General features: G+C 38.2%; 2 protein-coding genes and 1 long non-coding RNA gene across 5 annotated transcripts; all 3 read right to left on the bottom strand.

Moving 5' to 3' along the window:
• Positions 1-11: 11 nt before the first annotated feature.
• On the bottom strand, positions 12-6946 carry FAM200C (family with sequence similarity 200 member C). Its single transcript, XM_060092615.1, has 2 exons — positions 6542-6946; positions 12-2439 (listed from the first exon to the last, which is right to left on the bottom strand). Exon 2 carries the CDS (start codon positions 2387-2389, stop codon positions 608-610), a length of 1782 nt encoding a protein of 593 aa, XP_059948598.1. The 5' UTR covers positions 2390-2439; positions 6542-6946; the 3' UTR covers positions 12-607.
• A 2107-nt stretch (positions 6947-9053) lies between these two features.
• Positions 9054-24637, bottom strand: SLU7 (SLU7 homolog, splicing factor). 3 transcript variants are annotated; one of them, XM_060092611.1, is made up of 16 exons: positions 24564-24637; positions 22344-22529; positions 21288-21441; positions 20865-20945; positions 20135-20299; positions 18078-18146; positions 16132-16179; positions 15802-15933; positions 15441-15538; positions 15208-15275; positions 14934-15073; positions 13930-14091; positions 11729-11833; positions 11499-11570; positions 11271-11384; positions 9054-10603 (listed from the first exon to the last, which is right to left on the bottom strand). In XM_060092611.1, the coding sequence occupies exons 1-16, from the start codon at positions 24599-24601 to the stop codon at positions 10424-10426; spliced, it is 1812 nt and encodes a 603-aa protein (XP_059948594.1). In that variant the 5' UTR covers positions 24602-24637; the 3' UTR covers positions 9054-10423. The 3 variants fall into 3 exon arrangements, with proteins under 3 accessions (XP_059948594.1, XP_059948597.1, XP_059948595.1); XM_060092614.1 differs by having other exon boundaries at positions 24584-24607; XM_060092612.1 differs by lacking the exon at positions 24564-24637 and adding an exon at positions 24345-24557.
• Positions 24638-25654: 1017 nt separating this feature from the next.
• Positions 25655-27184, bottom strand: LOC132485980 (uncharacterized). The gene is made up of 3 exons (XR_009531428.1): positions 27099-27184; positions 26377-26438; positions 25655-25958 (listed from the first exon to the last, which is right to left on the bottom strand). It is a non-coding gene; the product is annotated as an uncharacterized LOC132485980 (long non-coding RNA).
• Between the last annotated feature and the right edge of the window lie 807 nt (positions 27185-27991).

Genomic DNA, 27991 nt, shown 5'->3' with positions numbered 1-27991 from the left:
ACTGACAGGATATTAGGATGTTTATTAATGTCATGGAATTTAGAGCATAGGAACTAAGAGGAATGGACATTGTGAGACTAACTCCAAAGAATACATTTAAAAATAAATCTTACAAAAAAAAAATCTTACATTAACTAGGACCATCCCTTCTCTCACTATAACATTTCATAATCCTCTTCTGATTTCATTAACCTCCCCAAAACAGCCCTCAAGGACATGGGAGGACTCAGTCTGTCATTTCTTCCTTTGACTTTTAACATGAGATGCATGTTCTGGGAGGTCTTTTTCTCTTGGCTCTATTCGTAGCCTATTGTACCATTTAGCTTGGATATTGTGGCGCTCGAGTGTCTTTTTTTATGTATCACATCAAAAGGTTAAGCAGATACTTAGAAGAATCCTATGTATCAGCAGCACTTAATCTTTTCTGCTGCTTGTGCTTTTATTCTCAAAACATATTTTCACGTCTTATGTGAAAATTAAAAGTTAAAAATGCTAAACTTTTAAAGGATTTGGTATATCATAAATATAAAAGAGACAGAATTATAACTTAATTTTACAATGGAATTAAGAATATATTAAAAATTATACATTAAAAAAGTCTATCAGCTTACAGTGACTTCTGCAGCTGTAGTTTTTGTTCAATGATGTCTGAAAAACGAGGAACTTTTTTTGAAATAGCCACACGGATGTCATCACTCATATTCAGGTAGCTTCTGGACTTTGTTTTAAAATGCAAAAGTGATGAAAATCCCAACTCACAAAGATATGTAGTTGCAAACGGTATAAGGATTTTTAGAGCTGTCTTTGCTAGGCTTGGAAACACTGTGAATTGAGCACACCAGAAATCCTCAAGCTTCATTGTCTCAAATTCCATTAGGATTTGGCCACTAGCTCGTAATTCAGCAAGATCATTTTTCATTAAATAGCCATCATCGACAAAGTCCAAATTAAAAAGAAATGGATCCAGTATCCATTTACTTGCCTCATCAAGATCTCCAACAGAGAAATATCCGTGGAAGAAGTTGCTCAACTGTTGCAGGTGCACTGTTATTTCAGCTGCAATGCATAATGCTTCATTATCTGAAACAACGATTTCTTCAAGAAAAGGAAAGTTGGTAAAATTTCTTTTCTCAATTCGCTTTAGCCAAAATGGAAACTTCCTAACAAAAGCAGACAACTTCTCTCTAGCTGATACTGTGTTCATTCCAGTCCTTTGCATAGATGCACTAAGTTCATTTAGGTGTTTGAATAAATCTGCAAGGTATGCTAGGTGAACTTTAAACTCTTTGTTTTCAAAGCCATCAACTAAATTGCTGCTTTGGTGGTGAAGAAACTGATTTATTTCTTCATACATTTCAAAAATATGAGTAAGTATTTGGCCTCGGGAAAGCCACCTCATTTCAGTATGGAAAAGGAGAACACTATACTCTATTCCAATTTCTTCAAAAAAAGCCTGAAACAGGCGATGATTTGGAGCTCGCCCTTTGATAAAATTTATTACCCTCACCACAGTAAAAAGAGCATCCCTCAGTTTTGTAGGCAATGTCTTTGTGACAAGTTCATGAGGGTTCAATAAACAATGTGTGATCACGATATGAGGTACCTCTTTTTTCATACAGGAAACAAATTCTGAATTTTCTCCTAGGATAGAAGAGGCACCGTCAGTACAAACAGAGCCACATACATCGAGTGCTATCTTATGCTTCAAAAAGAAGTCTCTGAACAGATTGAACACAGCTTTTCCCTTCACTGTTAACTGCAATGGTTCACAGAATAGGAATTCTTCTACGATCTCCCTTTCCTTTATGTATCGCACAAATGCCATTAGCTGACTGCAGTCATCCATGTCTGTTGTCTCAGCAAGCTGAATACCCACTTTAAGAGGACTGGCTTTGATATCTTCTAGAACTTGCTGTAAGATATCCTGGCTCATTTCATCAATTCTAGAATGGATCACATCATCTGATAAGGATACCTGCTGAAGCTTCTTTTGTGCATCTGGTCCCAAAACTATTTGTGCTATTTCCAGTGCACAAGGTTTCACTAATTTTTCAGCTATCGTATGAGGATTCTTCTCCTTGGCACATAAATACGCAAACTGATATGATGCCTGTAGTAAGGTATCCTCCTGTGATGCAACTCCAAATGCTTTCAGGGTTTCACTCTGATCAGATGGTGCTGGCACATGTTTCAGGCTATTGAGATCGTGCCCACCTATACCACCATGCTGTCTGTTAAAATGGTCAGACAGTTTTGATGGTCGGAGGTCAGTGTTTGAAAATACAGAGTTACACAATACACACTGTGGGCGCTGAGTTCCATCAACCTCCGTTGTACAGGTGAACCAGTAACGAACATAGTCATCGTCCCATTTGCGTTTCTTCGACATGGCACCCCAAAATTCTCACGTAGTATTCCAGAGGTGTCGCAGACTTTTTGCTTTGGAAGTAAAATATAACCCAGACATTAAAAACCAGTGGCTAACTGAATTAAAACAAAGCCACATCACATGCCATCCTGTCATCAGTGTACATGTCAAGAAATATCCTGCAACATGTCAGTTCAAAGTAAGCCATGACAGCATGACAGTCCAACTTAAACCTAGCAAACTCACAGCTAAAGCTCTGGAATAAATACCTTGCCAGCAAGTTATATACGAGAGATTAGGGCTTATGCAAATGGTGATTACCCATAAATTCTCTATTGATGAATTGCAGTTATGGCTTAATTTGTTTTCAATGATGTATGTTCCAAACAAATCTGGTACATTTTGTATCCCCAGAAAAGGCATCTCACTACCACCCCCTTCTTTGCATCTTATGCCAAGGATGTATGCACACCCCCAGTTATGAACTAGTGAATAGAGAAGGGAGTAGTTCACTAAATACTGTAAGGAAGGGCAGATTTTGAAATGGTGGCCAGTTCTTTCTAATAGTTAAGGATTAAACAGGTCTATAAAACTATTTGATCCTTGAGTGGCTTTGACTCCAACTTAAGCAGAGAATTTCAAACAGGTCTGACCAAGCCACCCTTGACACAGAAGTAGGATACACACTATCAGTCCATGATTCACACTGTCCATATAAAAAAGCAGAACAAGTTGCTCAGGAGAAACACAACTATTCTTGTTACTGAAACTTCAGAAAAGGCTCTCTCATAGAAGAAAAGCCTTAATGACAGTATGACAGGATGTAGAAGGCAGTGGTTCTCTAGTTTAGTAAATGGAGGAATCATATAAGTCTCTTGCTAAAATGCAGATTCTTGGACCCCAACCTGAGATATTCTGATTCCCTAGCTCTGGAGTAGGGGCCCCAAATCTGTATTCTAAATAAGCATTTTAGATAATTCTCATGAATAGTACCTAGAACAGTAATCTCTAACAAGAGATGCCTATCATAATCATTGGGAGCCCCTTTGAAAGTATACATGTCCCTATACCACCTCAGAATTAATAAATCATCATCTCCAAAAGTAGGACAAAAGAATCTAAAATAAAGTTGTCCAGGTGATTCTGATACACATCCTAGTACATAGATTTAGAGAAATGAAACATATCCTCGGGCCAATTCCTAGCTTACAGATGTTCTAGGTTGCTAAGTAAACACTAAATGCTTTAACAGGCAATTATGTTTTCTGAGTTGATGACAACTTCTTACGAAAGTTGAGGGACCTAACATTTCTCCAAAAAAGACATATGGATGGCCAAAAAATACACGAAAAGATGCTCAACATCACTAATTATTAGAGAAACGCAAATCAAAACTATACCTCACCTTACACTGGTCAGAATAGCTGTCATCAAAAAATCCACAAATCTGGCTTCCCTAGTGGCGCAGTGGTTGGGCGTCCGCCTGCCGATGCAGGGGACACGGGTTCGTGCCCCGGTCCGGGAAGATCCCACATGCCGCGGAGCGGCTGGGCCCGTGAGCCATGGCCGCTGAGCCTGCGCGTCCAGAGCCTGTGCTCAGCAATGGGAGAGGCCCGCGTACCACAAAAAAAAAAAAAAAAAAAAATCTACAAATCTGCTAGAGAGGGTGTGGAGAAAAGGGAACCCTCTACACTGTTGGTGGGAATGTAAATTGGTACAGCCACTATGGAGAACAGTATGGAGGTTCCTTAAAAAAACTAAAAATAGAGCTACCATATGACCCAGCAATCCCACTCCTAGGCATATATCTGGAGAAAACCATAATTCGAAAGGATGCATGCACCCCAATGTTCATTGCAGCACTATTTACAATAGCCAGGATGTGGAAGCAACCTAAATATCCATCGACAGAGGAATGGGTAAAGAAGATGTGGTACATATATACAATGGAATATTACTCAGCCATCAAAAGGAACAAAATAGTGCCATTTGCAGAGACATGGATGGACTTAGATACTGTCATACAGAGTGAAGTCAGAAAGAGAAAGACAAATATCGTATAATATTGCTTATATGTGGAATCTAGAAAAACGGTACAGATGAACTTATCTACAAAGCAGAAATAGAGTCACAGATGTGGAAAACAAACTTATGGTTACCAAGTAGGGTAGGGAGGGTGGGATGAATTGGGAGATTGGGATTGACATATATACAGTACTATGTATAAAACATAACTAATGAGAACCTACTGTATAGCATAGGGAACTCTACTCAGTGCTCTGTGGTGACCTAAACGGGAAGGAAATCTAAAAAAACAGTGGATATATGTATATGTATAACTGATTCACTTTGTTGTACAGCAGAAACACAACATTGTAAAGCAACTACACTCCAATAAAAACTAAAAAAAAGTCATAAATGAAACATTAAAAAACTTTTAATTTAAATTAAAAAAAAAAAAAAAAAAGAAAGTTGAGGGACCTAAAAAGAAAGACATGCTTTTTTTCCTTCTCCCTCCTGAGCAATGAGTAAAGGTGTAATCTACAGGTAGACTCAAATACACCTTAGAAAACATTTCTATCTCCCACGTAAATAAGTGATCCCCTAAATTTCCAGAGTTCTGTGCCACAGAATGTGGCTGAAATAATGTAACAGGAGTACATTTAAATCCAAATGCCCACTTTGGCCATTAAAAAAAATCACAGTAAGTAAGCCAAGAATATTAAGGCATTAGCTTTCTAGAGGCTCTGCCAAGAATGACTAGTTGTAAAATGCACTTCTATGTAACTAGTAAGTTGATCTGCCATATGGTTGTTATCAGTGAGTTTAAAATCGGAAGATGTCTGCCAGTCAGTAAAGACAGTTTAAAGTTTAGAGTTGATCTTAAGCGTTCCTTTATCAAGTGATGAGACTATGGGCCAACTGTGTTTAGAACCTCTCCTAACTGATAACAAAATGATGACATAAGCATAAAAAATGCTTATCTTTCTGTATTCTGTTATGTATATTTTGGGGAACAGAGGGAGTGAAGGAAAAAGCTTTACTTCAAATGATTTCTCACTAGAAATCATCATAGGATGAGTTTAGAGGCCATTGTTCCCCTCTCTGACTATGCTACTCATGCTACTCAAGTATATTCTGATTGAAGATTAACCTGTTTGGAAAATAATTTTTAGAAAAATTCATCCCCCTCAAAAAGGGAGAATAGGTGGCAAGAATTTTCAAAATCCTCAAAGATGAACTTACTGCCCAAGAGGCTTTCTTGTGTTTTAGAAACTCACAATTTTCACTTGCTCCTTTGTGGTATTTAGCAATCACAATATCCTAAAATATGTAAACATTAAAAAAGCATCATCTTATTAAGGAATTATTGTTAACTGAAACTGTGATAATGGTATGGTTGTGTTTAAAAAAAGTCTTCATTTGTTAGAGATACAGACTTAGTTATTTACAAGTGAAATGATGTCTGGGATTTCCTTTGAAATACAGTACTTTAGCACACATACGCACACACACACAATAGGGTGGAAACAGAACAGGATTGGCCTTGAGTTGGTAACTGCTAAAGCTGGATGACGGGTACACATCATTGCACCATTCTCACTCTATGTATGCTGGAAAATTTCCATAATAAACAGTAAAATAAACAAAAAGGTTTACTTATTAAGACAGACATAATTAGTTTTTAGAATGATTCTTTTGAGAGTTTGTTGAAAGCTATCTGAAGATGCAGAATGAAAGACCAGATGTAACAGAGTAAAATGTTTTGCAAATTTATGAAGGGTAGATACGAAAAAGCATCACAATTTAGAGAAAAAACAGTTACAAGGGAACATTAACGTAACAGAAATACGTGAGGAAGCGTAAAACATCTATTTCAGCAGTGACAATACTAAAGTGCAGTTGTAAACCTAAAACCCCAAACCAAACACAATCCAACTTGTACCTGGCCACCGCCTATGCCCGTCCATGGTAGGTGCCGGTGTCCAGGGAGGCAGAGGATTGAATCATTACATTTTACATCGTTAAGAGCAAAAGCCAGGAGAGAAGTGACGGGAATGCAATAGCTGAGCAAATGCGCCAGAGGCAAACGCCTGGGATCCTGCCTTTGTCACTTAGGCTGGGACCTGTCCAAGCTTCAGTCCCTCAACCAGGGAGGACAATGGTACCTACCTTATAGGGCTGTTGGGAAGTTTAATTATGAGAATGCATGTAAACAACATCAGCTTGTACTGGTAGGATCTGTTGGTGTATTATAAGGACGGAGCATTTAGGAGGCGGCCCGGCGAGCTAAGGACGCCGGCGGCGCGGGAAGAAGACTCTGCTCGGTCTCCACCCGACGTCTCCGAGCCAGAGGAGCAGGCCCAAGGGGATGCTCGGGCTTCTTTTAGGCGCCCGTTTCAGGCTCCAGTTCGCTCTCCGCTCAGGCTGGGGCCCAGCCTCCGGGCGCTGGAACCAGTCTAGGTGGCGGTTCCTCGTGTCCGACTCTCGAGCAGGACCCTGCGGGGCGCGGTGAAACAGCAGCGCCTGCGGTATCCCCCGCTCTAGCCGCCCGGGGTTCCATCCGGGTTCTCGTGGTGGGGGTGGGGGCGCTTCCCGCCCGCAGACCGGGCGAGGCGGATCCCAGCACGCAGGCGCACTGGCAAGCGGCTGAGGGCCCCGCCACCCTGAGTAAGAAGCACGCGCGCTGGTTTTCTTTTCAGATGGGGGACTTGGAGCTGGGGATTTTTTGCTTATTGTGTCTGCCAGAGAGGATGAATCGTAGAATCTCGGGAATGGAAGGCCCTGTAAAACCCACATAGTTCTACTTTCTAAAGCACTGCAGATAAAATTTTATCTTAAGTCAGGCTTTGAGCTTGGCGATTGTAAAGCTTCAATAATTAACCATTTTCTATGTGGAATCAATGAGGAAAAAGAGAAGGGAGCGCATTCTACTTACAAATTAAACATTCAGGCAAATGGGACAAGCTGTACATTCATTAACATACTAATGGTGGAGGCTGAGCTTGTGTCCTCTCGCCCATGCACGTTGCCCTCCCCCCACTTCCCATTAATTAGAGTATGTGGATGAATTTGCTAAGAATCATCATTCATCTTAGAGAAACGATTTTAAATTTTATTTAAAATTCTTTTTAACAACAGACTCCTAGAGAAATAAACCCATATTAGAGAGATTGCAGAGAAAAACCCTAAAGTAGAAATGAGAAAAAGTTTAAAGAAACAAACCTAAATATAGCCCTCTTTCCTATTTTGAAGGTATTTAATGAAATCACATTTTACTTATTTTTGTATAGTTAGTCTTGGGAGAAGCATCCCACAAGGCTGGGGGAGGGGGAAGTGTCAAAGAATGTGGGACAGATACTTTATTTTCAGGTATTGAGGGTGAACCTGATAAAGAGATTGAGAGCCTGCTTAAAGTTTCTGTCAATGAGAGAAATTGCAAAAGACCAGCTTGGTCCAGAAACCTGGGCCTTAAATGCTAGAGAAAGGAGTAGGCTTTAGAGTCAGAGACTTGAGTTTATGTTCTGGCCCCAACACTTTTTACTGTTAGGACTTGAGCAAACCACCTGGACTCATTAAGTCCTTATGCTTACTGTGAAATATGGTTATCATCCATTACTCACCCCATGAAATTCTTTTGAGGAGATAACATGTGAAAACTACATTACATAGTTCCAGCACTCAAAAGGCAGCTATAATTGAGATAATAAAGTCAAAGTTCATATCTTGAGTAATGTCCTAGATATTACCTTTTATCCAAAATGAAACAGAAATAAGACATGATTTCATATATTATAGAATTCTTCCCAAAATCAGAGTAAATTAGGTTTCAAGAAGAGGGAACAGAAGCCCCAACAGAAATGTTAGGTGACACATTTTTTAGAGTTAAAGAGTCCTGAAATTGTTTTAAAAAATAATTTATTTAGGCTGTGCTGGGTCTTAGTTGCAGCACGCGGGATCTTCAGTTGCGGCATGCAGGATCTTCTTTTTAGTTGCAGCATGTGGACTCTTAGTTGCAACATGCATGTGGGATCTAGTTCCCCGACCAGGGATCAAACCCAGACCCCCTGCATTGGGAGCGTGGAGTCTTACCCACTGGACCACCAGGGAAGTCCCTCCTGAAATTTTCTAATTCAAACGCACAGAAGCTAACCCAGGCTTCCTGCCAGTCCTATAGATCACTTGTCTGCCAGGTATTTGTTTTTGTTTTTTTAAATATTATTTATTTAGGCTGTGCCAGGTCTTGGTTGCGGCACGTGGGATCTTTAGTTGTGGCATGTGGACTCCTAGTTGTGGCATGCACGTGGGATCTGGTTCCCGGACCAGAGATTGAACCTGGGCCCCCTGCATTGGGAGCGTGGAGTCTTACCCACTGGACCACCAGCGAAGTCCCCAAATATGTGGTTTTTTTTTTTTTGTGGTATGTGGGCCTCTCACTGTTGTGGCCTCTCCCGTTGCGGAGCACAGGCTCCGGACGCGCAGGCTCAGCAGCCATGGCTCACAGGCCCAGCTGCTCCGCGGCATGTGGGATCTTTCCAGACCGGGGCACGAACCCGTGTCCCCTGCATTGGCAGGCGGACTCTCAACCACTGCGCCACCAGGGAAGCCCTCCCCAAATATTTGAAGTAATGCTACAAACCACTCACAGTTAAGTATTCTCAGTTACACATCTTTATCAACAAAAGATAAATAAAATACAAAATAGACACTAATATCAGACTATGTTGAACCATCCTATGTTAAGGTAGGAATATGAAAATGGAAATTTTTGACATTCTTAAAGTAGGTAAGAATTCGATGTATTTGCATTGCTGTTTTAATTTCATACTGGTCTGAATCTAGATACCATGTATATCCACATAACTTGACAATTTGATTCAGTTACTCTCCCACCAGCACTATTTCTGAGATGCTAACTTAATGCAATATTCTAGTGGGTTTTGGTAGTTTAGAAAAGCCAGTGAACTGTTAAAAGTCAATGTCCTTGTGTCAGGGGTTTTAAACAGGCTGTTTTCACTGATCCCACTCTCACTGTCAGTATTATCTTCACAGTGTTCTTAGAAGAAGGCTAAAAATCGCAGCAATCTCAGTTACTAATAGCCCTACAAGCTATACTTGTAATTCTTTGAAGAAACCTTCAACTTCAGGTTTTGCTTTTTGCAAATTTTACAAAAAGACACCTGCTGGCTATGAAGGTTAGGTATAAGAGTTATTCTATAGTCTTTTAAAAATCTAATATTCATGATTGTTATATAAAGGCATCACAATTAAAACAGCAATTAGTATCACAGACCATATCCTCTATGCTAAAGAAAAGGATTTCTGTGTCTAAACGCTCACTCATGTCTAGAATGGTAAAAGACCTAGTACTAACACTGACTCAAGAGTGACAAAATAGTTTTTTTTCCATGCAAAGGCTAACGCATTTAGTTCTGAGTATAAGATACAAGGAAATGTTGTGAAAATCAAAATTTTATAACCAAGTGGAAAACAGAATTATTACTACGCAGACTGACATCAGGGATAAAGTTTTCACACGTTCTACAGTCCTTTCAGTAACCCAGAGCTCAAGATAGGATATTAGCTTCAGGTCAGAAAAATCCGAGAAGGCAAAAAGAAATGATTATCAAATAACTACAGTTATAGTTACTCCTAATTAAAAAAAAATGAAGCCCTTGTTTTGAGAAAGAGTAACTAACTGCCTTCAAAATGAGTGCTAACACTAGATAAAGGGCCATAAAAATTGGGGAAATAAAGTTTGAAATTTAATAAATAAATGTTAAGATATTTGTGATAGGTGGAGAGCCAAGACCTTTTTCCACATCACGAATATAAAATTGGAAATAAAATCTTAATCTGCACTTAATATACAGCTTTTTTTTCTTCTCTGTTTCTTCAGTGTGGAAAGGAATGAATTTACTGTAAGTCTTCTGGATGCTTTAAAGTCAGGCAGCAAGGAGAGTAGATACAGATTTTTCCATTGATAATCATCAGCAAGAATCTAAAAGAATGTATCAGCAGAGTCTATCTTCGGTGACCATCTGTGACCAGTTACTACTGTCCGAGGAAGGAGGCCATGGGGTCATCTGGCCTCTGACGCTTCATTCTGTAGGCCTCCATTTCCTCTTCAGTGGGTTCCCGAGTTTCATATATGCTAGTGTAAGGCCGCTTCCTCTCATCAATCTGCATGATCTCCTTGACATGAAGAAGACGGGCCTCCTCTGCATTCAGTGCCTATAGTGAGAAGAAAGAAATTAGTACCGTGGCTCTACATCAGATCTCTTTTGTGCAAAGGTGGTAGAGTACCAGAAGACCCCACTGAGTATGAACTACTACATCAAAAACCTAGATTGCCTGGAAGAACTTGGGAGTCAGCCCTTTCGCTGTCAAGCTACAACTAATCACCATTTGGCTCATACATTTTCACAGAGCACAAAACATTCTATGACATTTTCAATGAAATTTCAAAGAAATTTTATTTAACAACGAAAATTGAATGAGGTTTATTTTACTGACAGAAGCCGGCAACTGATGCTTTTTGGTGGAGACTGCAATTTTGACTTTTCCCAAGACTTGCTGAAACTTACAAATTATAGAGCCAGATGGCAAGTCTCTCTGGTGACCATGTCATAACTCTAAAATAGCAACTATACCAAGCATTTTTCTTCTGTGCATTAGTGATATTCAACAAATAGTTCAAGAAGCAGGCAATACTGAGACACACAAAATCTCTATTCATATTCTACACCTGATAGGTGACCTCAGCAAATCACCCAGACTAGGGGCTCATTTGCTCATTTTTAAAATGAGCTTGTAAATAGGACTAGATAATTTCCTAAGGTCCCTACAAATAAAGAATGCTGTGGTCACTTTTACTATTTATTTAGCCTTCACAAAGTACCTTTTTCAATTTTTCATGTTTCTTTTCTTCGTCATCACTCTCTGAACTGCTCTTTCGATGCTTCCTCTTCTTCTTTTTCTTCTTTTTCTCCTCTTTTAGTTTTTCCTGATGCATCTGATTGCGAGGATGCAAATATAGTGTTGTTAATGCAAAAACAAAGTTCTAGCACAAGTTTTAAAGTCCTCCCTCCAAGACTTAAACATTCAGGACAACTGATCATGGACTTACCTCCATGAGGGTCTGAGGTTTTTTCACAGATTCTTCTCCAGTTGTATCATTTATAATACACTCTTCTGAATTCTGTGGAAAAATATATGTAATCTAACTTGAGAGTCATAGTTACCAGTCATCTAAGAAAAAGTTAAAATTTTAAACATAAAAATATATGTTTCATATAAATTTTGACTTAAGAGCTTTGGCTGTTGTTCACTTTTAAGCACTAGAGGACAATGACTTACAGCAGTCTCCTTCCCAGCTTCTCCAGTACAATAGGAATACTTGAAAAAAGAGTGACAGCATTTGTATCCCCAACGGCCTTCTTTCCAGTAAGAGCCCCAGATATACTGCAGAGAGACAGAGAGAGGTTATTTAAAAATGAACCTGAAACTAGGGTCTCTCATATACTGTTTTTCTTTTTTTTTAATTCTATCATTAATTAATTTGTTTTTAAAAATTGAAGTATAGTTGATTTACCATGTCATGTTAGTTTTAGGTGTACAGCACAGTGATTCAGTTAAAAATACACATATTCATTTTCAGATTCTTTCCTCTTACAGGTTATTACAAAATATTGAGTATAGTCCCCTGTGCTATACAGTAGGTCCTTGTTGGTTATTCTTATATACTGGTGATAAAAGGAGGAAAATTATGGGGATGCTAGGGCTAGCTAACAGGGAGAAGGTGTGGTTACAACGGTCTTACATTCTATGCCCCCCCAAAATTAAAAAATTTAGGCTATCTGACTTCTCTTGAAAAATTGAGGACTGGGAAATTCTGCGCCCACATTCCCACTTGTCAATAATTGGCTGTTGCCAACCAGTGGATGCCCCTATTAGACAGGGCTTGTGTTCTCTAGTTTATAAAACTTGCCTGGCTCATTTCACTCATCTATGATTACTGGCCTAGCTCCTACTAGGTAGCTAGGTTTTTGACTCTTATTTAGAGAGACAAGTGTAGTTTGGGTACTTAAAGTACAGCAAATTATATGCTTTATCATGCGTTGCAGTATGACATATACTGTATCACCTATGAAGTGTTCTTGTCAAAATATTTAACTTATATCTAATCAAGTCTTTAGATCTGAATTCCTGTTTATAGGAAATACAGGGAACATAGGAATAAGTTATATGATATCACTAGGAATCAGTCAAATACAGGATATGAGACAGTTTACAAGATAACTGGCATGATCTGTTAGAGTCACTGTCATGATAAAGAGGAGATACATGCTAGAAAAAAGATAACAACCAATAACAAAATAAACGTAAGCTGTGACTGGATTCTGTGTCTCACACTCGCGCACAAAACAACTATCCCCACTCCAACCAAAAAACCCGAACAGTTATTTAAAGGCATTTTGGGGTATATTTTGGAAAATGTGGTTAAGGACTAGAGATTAGGTGATATTAAGGCATTAATGTCAATTTTCTGAAGTGTGATAATGGTAATGTAGTTATATAGGAGAACATCCTTAATTTTAGGATACATGATACAGTGTTATGGGTGAAATGTTATGATATCTGTAATTTCCAAATGTTTCAGTCAAAAAAATATACAGTTATACACATACACACACACACTCTCTCTCTCTCTCCTAGACAAAGCATATATGGCGATCTGTAAAAAAAAATTTGAATCTAGATGGTGGGTGTATGAGTGAAAATAATAGTATTCCTTCACATTTTGGGAAAATTTCATAAAACAGCAATTGGTGCAGCCACTGTGGCAAACAGCATGGAGGTTTCTCAAAAAAACTAAAAATAGAACTACCATATGACCCAGCAATTCCACTCCTGGGTATATATCTGATAAAAACAAAAACACTAATTCGAAAAGATACATGCACCCCAATGTTCACAGTAGCATAATTTACAATTGCCAAGATATGGAAGCAACCTAAATGTCCATCAACAGATGAATGAATAAAGATGTGGTGTACACATATACAATGGCAAACTACTCAGCCATAAAAAAGAACAAAATTTTACCATCTGCAGCAACATGGACGGACTCGAAGGGCATTATGCTAAGTGCAATAAGTCAGACAGAGAAAGACAAAATACTGTATGATATCACTGACATATGGAATCTAAAAAATACAACTAGTGAATATAACAAAAAAAGAAGCAGACTCACAGATATAGAGAACAAACTAGTGGTTACCAGTGGGGAGGAGGGGAGAAGCAGTATACAGGGGTCGGGGAGTGGAAGGTATAAACTATTGGGTGTAAGACGGGCTACAAGGATGTACAATGCGGGGAATATAGTCAATATTTTGTAATAACTGTAAATGCTGTATAACCTTTAAAAATTGTATTAAAAAATAAGACAAAGTTAAAATGCAAAAAACAAAATGAAACACAACGACTTACTAATGAAAAATACAATCCAGAGCAAAATGCTAACAAGGACACAAAAATAATTCTGGTTGAACACATACAGTATGATTGTGGATCTTCACATCCTCCTCATACTTGGAGGACGCAACAGCCCGCTCCTGTCCTTTGATGACTGTCCCATGTCTTGAGTACTCCACGTAGTCTTCGGTCTGAGCTAAAAGCAGTTCAGCTGGAGGGGCATCCAAGTGTTCTTGGCCACCGTACTAAAAGGACATTGAACATTATTAAATACATTTTACAAAGATTTGCATTCTAATGTCTACTGAAGGGTTTATTTCCCATCAGAAAGATTAGAGGACTATTCTTCATGGGCTTTGTTATACAAACCACAGTGAAAAAAATGTCACCAAATTTTCATAGGCAAATAAAAGATGTCTCAATGGCTATTCATCTGTTGAGTGTGGTAGATTACAAAATGCTCATAAAATTCCCTTTGTCCTGTGTGCATGCCCATTTGCCACATGACTTTGCTGCTCCTTCCCTTGAATCTGGGCCTTGCCAAGCTACTTTTTCTGGCCTATGGAACATTGGCAAATATGATGTAAGCAGACCTGAAAAACACTTGTGCACTGGGGCACACTCTGTTGCTAGTTTCTGGTATCCTGAGAATGCCATGTAAAGAAGCTGGGCTAGCCTATCAGACGATAAGAACCCATGTGGGGCAGAGATGAGCTGTTCCAGGTGAGGCCTTCTCAGGACAGATGAGGGCTGCTAACTGCTAGAAACCAAAGTGAGGCCATTCTAGATCATCCAACTTCAGATAGGCAGACTCAGACCAGGAGAGCCAGCTGACATACAAAATGGTGAGAAATAAGAAATGTTTATTTGAACTATTACATTTTGAGGTGAGCTGTTTTGCTGCAAAAGCTCACTGATATAGCTACACTGATACTGTATACCAATTGATTGCATCAGTGGAAGGACAGGACTAAGCCTGACGGATTAAAATAGACTGTATATTGTATTCCAAATGTAAATCAAATGTTTATTAACTGATCATTTCTATTTAAGAAATGTTTTCCTTTAGCAGTTTGGTCAGAATTACCTTTTCCAGGATGCTTTCTTTCTGCTGTTCTTTGAAGTCTTCTTTCTTGACTTTGAAGGACTTATACAACAGCTCTAGTTTTGTAGGATCAGCTTGCAGATGGACTTCAGACCCCTTGTCATAGGCTTCCCAAGCAAACACTAGGGTAATTAAAAGCATCGTAATGAGCTGTCACCTACATTGTTTTCATGCTTCTTGGCAACAAGCTTTAAAAAATGCCCCTAAATTTCTTATGAGCTGATATAAAATACCTTGACATGGAGAAAACACTTACGTTGTGTCTGAGCCATTGAAATGGTATCACCTGTGTATCTAACAAAGTTATCCCCCGCGTAGCTCACTCTGTAAACACAAATTTAAAAAAAAACTGTTTCAGAGATTGATTTCTTTAAGGAAATTCTTTTCTGACCTGCCCATAGGTGATGCTCATTTTAATTCAGATTGTGGTTTATGAATAAAAGCTCCCCTCCCCTACCTTGAAATCTTTACATTGAACTTGGCACTTACTCATCTGGATTCTTTCCTGCATTGGCATAGGGATTCTCTCTCATCGCTCTAGTTTTGGGATCATAGTAGGCAGAATTTGGATCTAAATTCCGCAAATACTAGAAGGAAAAAAATATTTTAAGACTGTGTTAATGTTTACTTTCATCAAAGAAGATTTCAGCAGACTAGTAGGAGGAGCCAATTAAATGTGTGTGTGCATGTCTGGAGTACAGGTGAAGAGAAAGAAAACCGGAATGACACCTAACCTTGGAATGACTGACTATATTACCCATATACTACTGAGATACCATATTAGCAGACAAAATTTAGGCTGGGAAGACAAATATTTCTTGAATATGTATGTTGAGTTGGCAAGGCTTACTTTTGCAATATCTTCTCGAATCCTGAGATTCCGGACAGTAATTCGTCTCTTCGAGTCAAAATTCTGTCCAGGCATGTCAATGTCATCTGCATATTTATCTTCATCCTCATCTTCACTGTTATGATCTTTTTCCTGAAAGAGGAAGAGAGAGGGAAAAAAATTTTTTAAGAAAAAAACAGAAGCATCTAGTTCTTGTTTTCCCTTTAACCAAACCCTTACTCACTGTGTTCTTTAAACCTATTATTATTATGAATGACAGATTACTATTAATATTAGCCATCAGAAATTTAAAACTTTACTGAATATCCACATAGGGCACGTATTTACTACCGTCTGAGAGTTTGGTTCCTCTTCTCCCCACTGGTGTTTTGGAGAATTCTGTGTCACAAAAGAAGGAAACGAATTTGTAATTGTATTCCACTGAACCAACTGATTATTTAACACTTTAAAAACATAGTTAAAATAATATAACAAATTTAACTGAACAAATTCTCATATTTCTCACTTGTAGCGAGCACATAAGTTTTGAATACAAGTATGTCATTGTGAATAATTTTATGAGGCTGTCTACAAATCCAAAAGTTTCACTGATGATAGGACTATAATCACACAAACGGAAGAGAAAGATTAAAGTTGATCAGTATACCTAATAAATATTCATTTCATATGTGTTCAATTTTCAGACATAACATTTTCATTAAACTTCACCGTTTTTCTATTAAGGCCAAAAAGAAAAGTTACCAGGATCATGTAATAAGTATCTTTAGAGCCAAAACAGCCTTTGTAAAATTTAGGCAATGAAGAAATCTACTCAGGTGACAACACGCTGTGATTTAAGAAGCGTGCGAAATCCTTGCCTCAAAGACACTCTTTCTTCATTAGCAGTTGGTCATGATATTCTCTAACTCCACAAAATGCCGAGAGCGAAGTGCTCAGTACTTCATCATGTCCTTTTAAAAAGGCTTCACACGTTCAAAAGAATACCTTATACCATTAGTGGGGAGATGTGGAAACGTGTGTATAAAAAAATATATATATGGTATACTGGTGGAAGCAAAAATTTGTACAGGCTTTCTGAATGCTAGCTAAGTGATAAGTCATCAAATTTTACATATACATATTCAGTGCATCAACAATTACACTTTCAGGAATTTATCATAAAGAAAAAATGTCTATTATATAAAGACTTATAAGAATCTAGTGTTGGATATTGTACAAATACCCATCTACTCTGTGATATGTATGCTAAACCTCCTGGCGGGGGTAGGTGTTGTTATCTCTGCTTTAGAGATGATCAACTGAGGCTCAGAGAGGCAAATTAATTTTTCTAGGACCACCGAGCTAGTCAGGGGCAGAGCTGGGTTTTAACATTATCTGTCTGTTAACTTGTGCTTTGAACCTGCCTGATAGGTAGCCTCTGTGACTGCTCACTTGGTGATTAACTTACCTAGTTGTGTTTTCTCTGTAATTATACTTGCTAAGGGTCCCTTTTAGAAGTTTAAACTCGACAACTAGAGAATGTTTATTATTTACTTATGCCATTAATTTGTTAAAAGAAATTTTCACAACTCTAATAAGTATAATATACTCTATTAAGCTGACTGACTGGAAGAAAAAAAAAGGAAAAAACCTGTCTGCAATACATCTTTTTTGTTAGTTTGAAAATTTTTTGCCTAGCTATAAAATTATTACATGTTCATTACGGAGAATGTGGGATATACTAAAATAAATAAATAAAAAGAAAAATTCACTAATTCTATATTAAATGAGAACTGGTGTTCTGGTCGTCTTCCCTGTGTGGTAATATTGTAATATTTTACATGTATCATTAAAATATAAGTGTTAGCCAGTGTTGTTACAAAGTTTTGATAAAAGTCATTTTACATTCTATCGTGCAGAGGAAGGATAGCTCATTTCACTAATTCCCTATTAAACTATGTCAATTTCTTGCTGTTGTAAAAAGTACTGCAATGAACATCTTGGTGCATAATGACTTTTCTGAATACTAGAAAAAATTTAGGATGGCTGGATTTACTAATTTAATTCCAGAAAAGGTATATAAATGTTTTATGGCAATATTCTCTCCAAAATGATTGCATCAATTTATAGTCTCATAAACCCTATAAGTCAGTTTTACTCTTTCCCCTCAATAGCACTTCTCTCTCCCTAAAATCTTTTCTAACTGGAGAGATATAAAATGAATTTTTTGGTTCAATCTTCATTTTTTGTTTACTAGGAGTTTGAATTTTTTTTTAATGATCATTTTTCTTACTTACAGCCTGTTCCACTAATTTTCCTGAGGCTAATTCTTCTTGGAGTTTTTGGGCTTTCAGCGTTCGTTTTGCCTAAGAAAAAAGAAACATTTGAAATTTACTTAGTCAAATGAACATTTAATTTTTATATGTGTAAAAAGTGTAAGTTTATTGTTTTCAGTAAAGGTCACTGGACAAGGTCATGTTTTGTAGCTCCAGACCTCTGGCTCCTAAAGAGCAGGAGTTACAAGGAATTCCCTAGTGGTCCAGTGGTTAGGATTTTGCGCTCTCTCTGCCGAGGGGCTGGGTTCGATCCCTGGTCTAGGAACTAAGATCCCAAAAGCCATGCGGTGTGGCCAAAAACTAAACAAACAAAAAACCCCCCAACTCTACTGAATGCTCTGTGGTGACTTAAATGGGAAGGAAATCTAAAAAGGAGTAGATACATGTATACGTATAACTGATTCACTCTGCTGTACCTCAGAAACTAATACAGCATTGTAAAGCAACTACACTCCAATAAAACTTAATTAAAAAAAACATGAATGGATAAAGAAGATGTGTGGAATATATATACAATGGAATATTTAGCCATAAAAAAAAGAAATTTTGTCATTTGCAGCAACATGGATGGACTTGGAGGGCATTATGTTAACTGAAATAGGTCAGAAAGAGAAAGACAAATACTGTATATTACTTATATGTGGAATCTAAAAAAATACAACTACTGAATAAAACAAGAAAGAAGCACATTCATAGAGAACCAACTAGTGGTTACCAATGGATAGAGGAAGGGGGGAGGGGTAATAGAAGGGTAGGAAATTAAAAAAAAGGGGGGGTTATTATAGGATTATATGAAATCATGTGTGTGAAACTTCTGAAAATTGTAAGGCACTGTAGAATTTAATGACTCCATTCAATAAAAAAAAACTAAATTAAAAAACAAAAAAACCAGGATGAATTGGGAGATTGGGATTGACATATATACACTAATATGTATAAAACAGATAACTAATAAGAACCTGCTGTATAAAAAAATTAAGTTAAAAAAACAAAAAAAACAAAAAAAATCCTCAAAAAAACCCCCCAAAAAACAAAAAATGAAAATGAGTTGGATTCAATCAGCCATATTTAAACAGGAGTTACAAAATCCTGTTTGAACCAGGAATTAATGTAAACTGAGTTAGACACCACCAGGGGTAAACTGCAGAGAACAATCCCTGCTGACGAGGTGCCACCTGACTCGAGATGACTGACCCCTCCAGGCTGGCCCAGGATTACCACATATTCCACTGTTCAAGAAAAGATAAAATTCAGATTTTTATGTGAAATCCCATGATTTTAAATGTTAACTCTACTTAAAAACAAAAACAAAAAAAGCAATGTGACTATGGTGTTTAAAAAATGGGAGAGAGTAGGTGAAATCATAACAGAAAAAATTCAGGTGAAATTAAAATAAAATTCAATTTTCTGAAACGACTTCTCCTCTTCCCCTTCCCCCACCCTGAAATGCTATGTGAGACAACTATAAAACAGGCCCATAGGCAAGATATAGTCTGGGGGCCAAGAGTTTATAAAAGAAAGGAGGGCTTCCCTGGTGGCGCAGTGGTTGAGAGTCCGGCTGCCGATGCGGGGGATGTGGGTTCGTGCCCTGGTCTGGGACGATCCCGTGTGCCGCAGAGCGGCTGGGTCCGTGAGCCATGGCCGCTGAGCCTGTGCATCCGGAGCCTGTGCTCCACAGTGGGAGAGGCCGCGACGGTGAGAGGCCCGCGTACCGCACAAAAAAAAAAAAAAAAAAGGAAAGAGCTTTGGACACTAATCTGTTCTAATGCTTCCAGTATTTTTTTGCAACCTAAGTCATGGAGTAAAGGACAATATAAGAATGAAATAAAAAGAAATTGCTGCCAAATAGGGCTAGCACACTGTTTATTTCACTATTCAATTAGGCTTACTACTACTACAATAACAAAAATGCCATCATTTTTATACTGCTTGAAGACTCAAAAAATAGTTGCTAAATTAGAGATACAGCAAAATGTACATTCTTTAAGGATAGCAGGAAAGCAGTGAACTGTGCTCACCAGATCAACTTTCGCATACTCTTCTACAATTTTCATGTGTTCTTCTGGATTGTAGCCATTCCACCGATCCCTCTTCCCATCATAGTCAAACATCAGCTGAGGCTGGACGTGTTCATCTGGAGCTATATTAGTACCTGTAAATTTTGCTCCAACTCGCCTAGGTCTCTGGAAAACAGAATAAGATTAAATCTTTTCCTAAATATCTATAGCCCAGAGGAAAATTTCATATAATCTTTACAGAGTGGGTGTGAACATACCATGGGACTTTATGGTTTATTCAATTATCATTTAGCCTTCCAGCAAAAGGTTTTGATGATACTAAACTAATTTCATTCAAATTAATTTTTATTTAACTTGTACCTAAATATAGGTAATTAAAAAAACAGAGGGGGAGGGGAGGACTGGGAGTTTGGGATCAGCAGATGCAGACTATTATGTATAGAATGGATAAACAACAAGGTCCTACTGTATAGCACAGGGAACTATATTCAATATCCTGTGATAAACTATAATGGAAAAGAACATGGAAAACAATATATATATGTATAACTGAATCACTTTGCTGTATAGCAGAAATTAACATAACATTGTAAATCAACTATACGTCAATAAAATTTTTTAAAAACTGAAAAAACAAACAAACAAACACAAACAGAATGAAGCTCTCTGACAGGAATAAAGAAAGAGACTCTCTGACAACAGTTTCCAAAATTCTCAAAGGTGAACTCACCTCAAAGCAGTCTTTCTTTTTGTGTGTCATGGCTCCACAGTTTTCACATGCTCCTTTGCGGTACTTAGTAGTTATGGAATTCTATAAATGGATGTAAAGAAAAACAAGGAAAATTTTTATTTATCTGAATAAGTTAAAAATAACTGGCTCTCATTCCTATATTGTCTAGTGAAATGATTTATTCATTAAGAGGAAAACCAGTTAGAATCTCCACTTTTATAAATGAAAAAGTTTAAAGACTTCAGCAATATCAAATTTATAAAATATAGACGCTAAAGTAGTATGTATTGTGAATTTTAATACCACATAAAAGGTCATATAATCTGTTTCTACTTTATATAGTATTGCTTTAGAGGTTCTTATATTAAGTTCTTAAAATAAAATCTCCATTTTCACATGCATATATACAAGTTGCATACATACCTCTTTTACACCCCTCTTGTACCAGTCTACAGATGAGCTATACTGCCTTTGTTTCTCTGGCTGTGGTCTCTGATGCTTTAAAGTAGGCCTTTTTGATGGATCAATATACCATGGCACTGAAGAAATATACTGAGGAATATGCGGATTGATGTCTCTGTAATAAAATAAATTTTTTTTAACAGAATGAAGTTGAAAAATAATTGATATTACAATTACAAAGGTAGCCTATACAGAATCTAAGAATAGAGATACCGTACTGGGAGGAGAGAGGCAGAATATGCTTGTTATCTCTATAATAAAAAACAATTAAAAATAAAGAAAATAATTTATATTAGAGTGAAAAAAATTCCAACAAAGAAACTAAAAATAGTGATATAACTAAAGCGGGAGGAGAGATGAAGGAATACAGGGACCTATGTTAGTGAGATTAATCTTGTTGAAGGAATATAGGGACTTATGTTAGATTAATCTTGTATCAGAGCAAGAAGTTAACTAATAATGTCTAGAGTTGATTATAATAATGGTATAGGTATGTTATTTAGAGATGTGGAGGTTATCAACCAGAAAAACTCAAAACAGTGACAAGTACAGTCATCCCTCGGTATCTGAGAGGGACTGGTTCAGGACCTGCCTCAGATACCAAAACCTGCGGATGCTCAAGCTGCACAGTCGGGCCTCTGTATCCATGGTTTGGAATCCGAGGAGTCAACCCATGGCAGATTGTGTAGTACTGCACGTAGTTATTGAAAAAAATCTGAGTATAAGTGGACCCACACAGTTCAAACCTGTGTTGTTCAAGGGTCAACTATAGTCACTTGTGTAGAGTAGGACAGGGAGTGGGAAAACTGAAAAGGACTACCGCTATTCATTACAAGTCCTTCGTTATTATCTGATTACTAAACCTTATACATATGAGTTTGATAAAATAAATAAAAACAAAAATGATGTAAATATTAAAGATGGCTTCCTGTCAAGGCAAAGGATGAGAAATTGGTAAACCAAGTAGACATGAATTTGAATTCTGATCAGATCTTGCAAAAATATTAAAGTACTTACTTTCCTTCTTCATCAACTTCTGCAGGGGCGTTACCCAATTTTCGCTGTTCTTCTAGCTCCTTCTTCTTTCTCCAGTCCTCTCTGGTCATCTTCTTTGGTTCCTCCAAACTCATTTCTTTGGACCCCGAAAGGGTGGCCGCATTACCTGCATCCATGGCTGCAGCTGACATGGTTATCTGGCCTTCTCTATGAAAAGGAAGAAATATCTATTAGTATAAACTAGCCCTTGGTGAATTCACCAGTGAAACTATCAAAAGTACACTCTAATGACACATACTGTGTGTTATACAGAATGTTTCATATTCTAGACATTATTAACTTCTTGCTCTGATACAAGATTAATCACTAACATAGGTCCCTATCTTCCTAAATCTCTCCTCCCCCTTTAGTTATATCACTATTTTTAGTTTCTTTGTTAGAAATTTTTTCACTCTAATATAAATTATTTTATTTTTAATTGTTTTTTATTATAGAGATAACAAGCATATTGTCTCTACCTTCCCACTACAATATCTCTATTCTTAGATTCTGTATAGACTACCTTTGTAATTGTAATATCAATTATTTTTCAACTTATGTCTTATTCTTCATAGTATCTGTAAGGGAAAGGTCTCTTTCCCCTCCACAAAAGTCTTTATATACTGTTGCAGTTTTTCTCTCAACTCTAAGTTATAAGTGGAGAGAGACATACACATGTATTTAAAATTTCATAAGACTCTTTCTCTCATATATATTCCTGAATTCCTCTCTACGTAAGCGTCTCAAACTTTTCTACCACACTAACCCTTAATGAGTACGTAGGGTCCTATCTCTGTTCCTCTTGAAGACTGGATGCTTTAAGATTTACCTATATTCATCGTCTCTATTTCCTCATCTTCTGCTTCCCTTCTCAATCACTCTGATTTAGCTCCCACACCCCTCCCCCCACTCCAAAGATGCCACTAAGTTATCAATGTGCCTAGTCCTCTGGACATTTTTCAGTTCTGTTCCTTCCCCTTTTGATATATTCTTATCCTTTGGCTTATGTGACACTATACTCTCCTGGTTTTTCTTGTACCCCTCTCGCTGCTTCTCCTGAATCCTTTGTAAGTTCATCCATTTCTGCCCAGTTATTTTATTTTGGATTCCACAAGGGTCAATCCTGGGGCCTTCTTCATCACTCTTAAACTCCACCAGAGGACAGCTCATCTATTTCCAAGGTTTCGATAGCCACGATATACAACTGCTGGCTCTCCAATTTATTTCTCTACTCCAGACCTTTTGTCTGAGCTTCCAATAAATACATTCCAATTGCTTACTTCAAAGTACCTCCACTTAAATGTCTCTGAGAAACCTGAACTCAACAAATCTTAATTCAAATTCATAATCTTCAACTAAAAAAAAATTCATAATCTTCTCTACGAAATCTAATCTTTTTCCACTGTTCCCTCTCTTGATGAAAGACACCACCATCCATCCCTTTTCATAAGTGTTCCAGCTAATTCCCACATCTATTTCATCACTAAGTAATGTTATTTTCACCTTCTGAATATCACTCAAATTCATCTACTTCTGTCAATAACCTTGGTGTTAATACTTTTCCCTACCAGTCTCTCCCAATTCCCTCCAATCAGTTTTCCACATTGCAATGTTAGTTTTTCAAAACACAAATTTGATCATATCATGTCCACTACCCAAGCTTAATACCCTCTAATGCAGCGCTGTCCAAGAGAAATATAACGCCAGCCCTATATGTTATTTTAAATATTCCACAGCCATACTAGAAAAGTAAAAAGAAACAGGTAAAATTATTTTTGCAATATTTAACCCAATATACCCAACATATTATCATTTCAACATAGGAAAAAATCTGTTTAGACTTAGAAAAACTAAGTCTTTAAAATCTGAATATGGATTTTACACGTATTCAGACTAGCCAACATTTCAAGTGCTTAAGAACCACAACAGTTAACAGCTACTGTACTGGACAGTTCAGCCCCAATGGCATCTTAAAATTCTTACTTCAAAAACCACTAAAGACACAGTCCTGGTCTGACTGGGCACAGGTACTATGACTGAGGCCTAGGACGGCGGCTTCCTTCTAGGTCCCCGTTCCCTCCTCAACCTGGCGTTCCTCAGTTTCGTGAGGATATTTGTAACAGTTAGGAGCTTCTGGTCCACTTCTCGGGGTTCTTCACCCTCACCCACCTCCCTCTTCAAGTTCTCACAATATTTCCCTACCCGGTCCCGCCGCTGCTAACCCCAAGACAGCCGGACATGAAGGAAGCCGACCCTCTCTGTTTACTTCCTGAACTCCTCCCTCTCCCAGCAGCCCCTGCGGCACCTTCCGGACGACCCACACATGCGCGCTAAGAACTCTTTGAGTCTCAGGCTCCCAAGCGCAGCTGGTCTCGCGAGATGTTGAGCTGTGTCCCTTTCTCTACTGTGGGTCTATAGAGTGGGTTAGCTTTGAGCAGCTTCTTTTCCGCTCTGTTCTCTGAAACTTTTTTTTTTTTTTTTTAACAGTCGCCGCATCATACGACGTAAAACAAAACAAACAAAGAAAAACTTAGTAGAGAGCTGACAACAGCTTAAGCCTCACCAGAGCGCTGTGAAATGAAGGGGGAAGTGCGTGAAGTTAAAAAAAAAGTTAAAATTAGCATTAATTAGTAGCCAGGTAGTGTAACACGCTGGGGACAAGGTAAACACAAAGTGTCTTCCTCTCCTCGAATTTACATCATACGGAGTGAGAAAGACACTGAATTATTCAAAAATGTATAGTTCTAGAAAGCCGCTATGAAGGGTATAACAGGTGCTATGAGAACATGAGGCACTATTCCGTAATTGTGATACCTCGCCCCATTGTGATATTGTATTGTACCATTAGGAAAAAAATACTATAAAACGATTTCCATTTTTGGAAAACAGTAATATTTATGACATCTCAACCTTCCTTTAAAGTATAATATGAAATAAAATACTGGAAAATATTAATTTTGGAGTAGAATTCCCCACCCCCCCCCACCCCCCCTTTTTTTTGGTCCTATCCTCTCTGTTCCGGTCACGTTTTATTTTTCAAAACAGTATGTGTTGCTTTCAAATGTCAGAGTGACATCCTTGCTTCAGTAAGAGATCTCATCATAATCTATTTTTTCTTATTAAGAATGTTCAGTGCCTAGCATAGGAATGTAAATATTAATTTTGATTTTACAGGGCAATCGTTGAAGGGACAGAAGTTGTCAGAAAATAGTCTGAAAGTGAGTAGTTGTGAATCACTCACACTTTGCTTTTTTTAAATATATATTTTATTTATTTATTTTTGGCTGCGTTGGGTCTTCGTTGCTGCGCGCAGGCTTTCTCAGGTTGCAGCGAGCGGGGGCTACTCTTAGTTGTGGTGCACAGGCTTCTCATTGCAATGGCTTCTCGTTGTGGAGCACGGGTTCTAGGCACGTGGGCTCAGTAGTTGTGGCTCGTGGGCTCTAGAGTGCAGGGTCAGTAGTTGTGGTGCATAGGCTTCGTTGCTCCACAGCATGTGGGATTTTCCCAGACCAGGGCTCGAACACGTGTCCCCTTCATTGGCAGGCGGATTCTTAACAACTGCGCCACCAGGGAAGTCTCACACTTTGCTTTTATCTCCTTAAAACAATTCCCAAAATTTGCTTGGAAGTGTTAAGGTGTATTTAGTTAAAACTATCAGGCACAAGCCAGGGAGCACATCTCTCAGAGGAATTATAGAATGTGCTGGACAAGAGAGAAGAACCTTTTGTAAGGTTCAGCTTCCCCCTGGAGGATTCTGAGGAGGGTCTAGGGAAGCAGGGATCAATGCTGGATGGGTTGCTGTTTGACAAACTGGGATTGATTAGGATCTAGATGCAGATATAAGGTGAGGATGGTTTAGCAATTGGGTATCTCCAGTAATGGTCTGGGGTATAGCAGTTTGGGGTATCATTAGTAAGGAAACAGTGGTTACTCAGAGAGGGAGTGGTTGTGCATTTTACAGTTACTGCATGACCTTGGGTGACACGGTGCTTTCTGTTGTAGGGGGAAGACTTACCCTAGGGAGATATAAACCTTGCGCCCCAAAACTTCAGGAGATAAAGAATCCCCACTTGGAAGCTGTAGGTGTTGTTAAAGATAAAAGCCACAGGCCCAAAATGGTGTTACTTGTGCTAAAGCCCATGATACCAAACCTAGATGTAACACCTAACCTAATCACAACTTCAAAATGTAATCCCCAGAAATGTAATCCAATCAACCAGTTTGGAATTTCCTGGTCAGTACTGAAGAGGTAATATGTCACGTGGACCCTTTCTATCATCCCCTCACCCCCACCCTACCTCTCAGAGGAAGAAGAGGCAATCAGCTGTAAAAAACTTGCTGTTCCTTGCCCCCTTCCCCACCCCCCAAAGATGTCCCAGCCTAAAAATAATCCTTTCTATTATTTTGCTAATAGCTCCATGCCCCACCCTTCTTCCTACAAAAACTTTTCAGTTTGTACAACCCCTTGGAGCATGCTTCTGGTTGCTAGGTGGGATGCTGTCTAATTAATGAGTTGTTGAATAAAGCCAATTAGATCTTAAAGTTTACTTGATTGAATTTTGTTTTTTGACAGTGTCGTGCAGATTTGGTTTCAAAATGAACACTTTTGTGTGTTGATGATGTAATATGGAGCTGAGACATTTAGAAGGAGATACAGGGAGGAGATAAGGGGAGGGGTAGGGATAAAGGAGAAAGGACAGAGAAGGGGCAAAGAAGGTATGCATTTTTTTGTCCTACCTCTTTTCTTCTTGATGTCCAGCATTTAATAAGTATTCAGTAAATATTTGTTGAATGAATGAGTCATTCAATCAATTTTGATCCTGAAATGCCAGGGAAGATGGGACAATGAACTGGCATATACTTCGCACCATATCTATGCCAGGTGTAGTGCTAAGCCTTTTGTGAAAGAGTAATGTAGGCTCAACTCCTCTCTCCCAACTTACCTGCAAGTTAAAAAGTATCTGGTGACCTGTTGGGAGTACGGTTTGGATGACACAGGTCACCCTTGGTCTTTTGAATTGATTCCTTTATCTTGTTCAATATATTTCTATCTACTGTAGAAAGGAAAAGGTCACCAACTTTTTCAAGCACAATTTCTCCCCATATCTTGGAAATTGGAATTCCTTTTGTGTATCTTTATTATTCCTCTGATCTTTTTCTCTTGTTCACCCTCTGTCCTTCCCCCACCGGCTTTGATGAATATATTGTTGAGATGTTAAAAGTTTAAAATAAATCCCTATTGGGACTTGCCTGGCGGTCCAGTGGTTAAGACTCTGCGCTTCCATTGCAGGGGGCACGGCTCGATCCCTGGTCTAGGAACTAAGATCCTGCGTGCCATGCGGCATGGCCAAAAACAAACAAAAAAAGTCCCTATTAAATGATAGAAGTTTAAAGGAAGCCTGAATTATGTACTCATTAGGTCATTATTTTGTTCCTAAGTCAGATTCTGTATAACAGAGACAGCGTCCTAACCTGAAATATTGATGATAGTCTTGCAATTAGGAAATAATCAGTCCATTTAAAAAAACTGAAGTATAATGGATTTATTATATTATATTAGTTTCAGAATCAGTCCGTCTTCATCACAAGCACCACAGAACGATACAAACACTGCCGTTTTATCTACCTGT

This window comes from Mesoplodon densirostris, chromosome 3, assembly GCF_025265405.1.
Source record: "Mesoplodon densirostris isolate mMesDen1 chromosome 3, mMesDen1 primary haplotype, whole genome shotgun sequence".
Classification (NCBI taxonomy): Eukaryota; Metazoa; Chordata; class Mammalia; order Artiodactyla; family Ziphiidae; genus Mesoplodon; species Mesoplodon densirostris.
Note: the sequence above shows the minus strand (reverse complement) of the source record. Positions and strands in the feature narration are given on the sequence as shown.

What these genes read in the sequence shown, in the direction of transcription:
- SLU7 (XM_060092611.1), bottom strand. Translation starts at nt 24,601, where the DNA reads ATGTCCGGCTGTCTTGGGGTTAGCAGCGGCGGGACCGG. An exon ending in GTTAGCAGCGGCGGGACCGG is followed by an intron (nt 22,530 to 24,563) that starts GTAGGGAAATAT and finishes TCCTTTTCATAG; the next exon opens with AGAAGGCCAGATAACCATGT. An exon ending in ACAAGAGGGGTGTAAAAGAG is followed by an intron (nt 20,946 to 21,287) that starts GTATGTATGCAA and finishes ATCCATTTATAG; the next exon opens with AATTCCATAACTACTAAGTA.
- FAM200C (XM_060092615.1), bottom strand. Translation starts at nt 2,389, where the DNA reads ATGTCGAAGAAACGCAAATGGGACGATGACTATGTTCGTTACTGGTTC.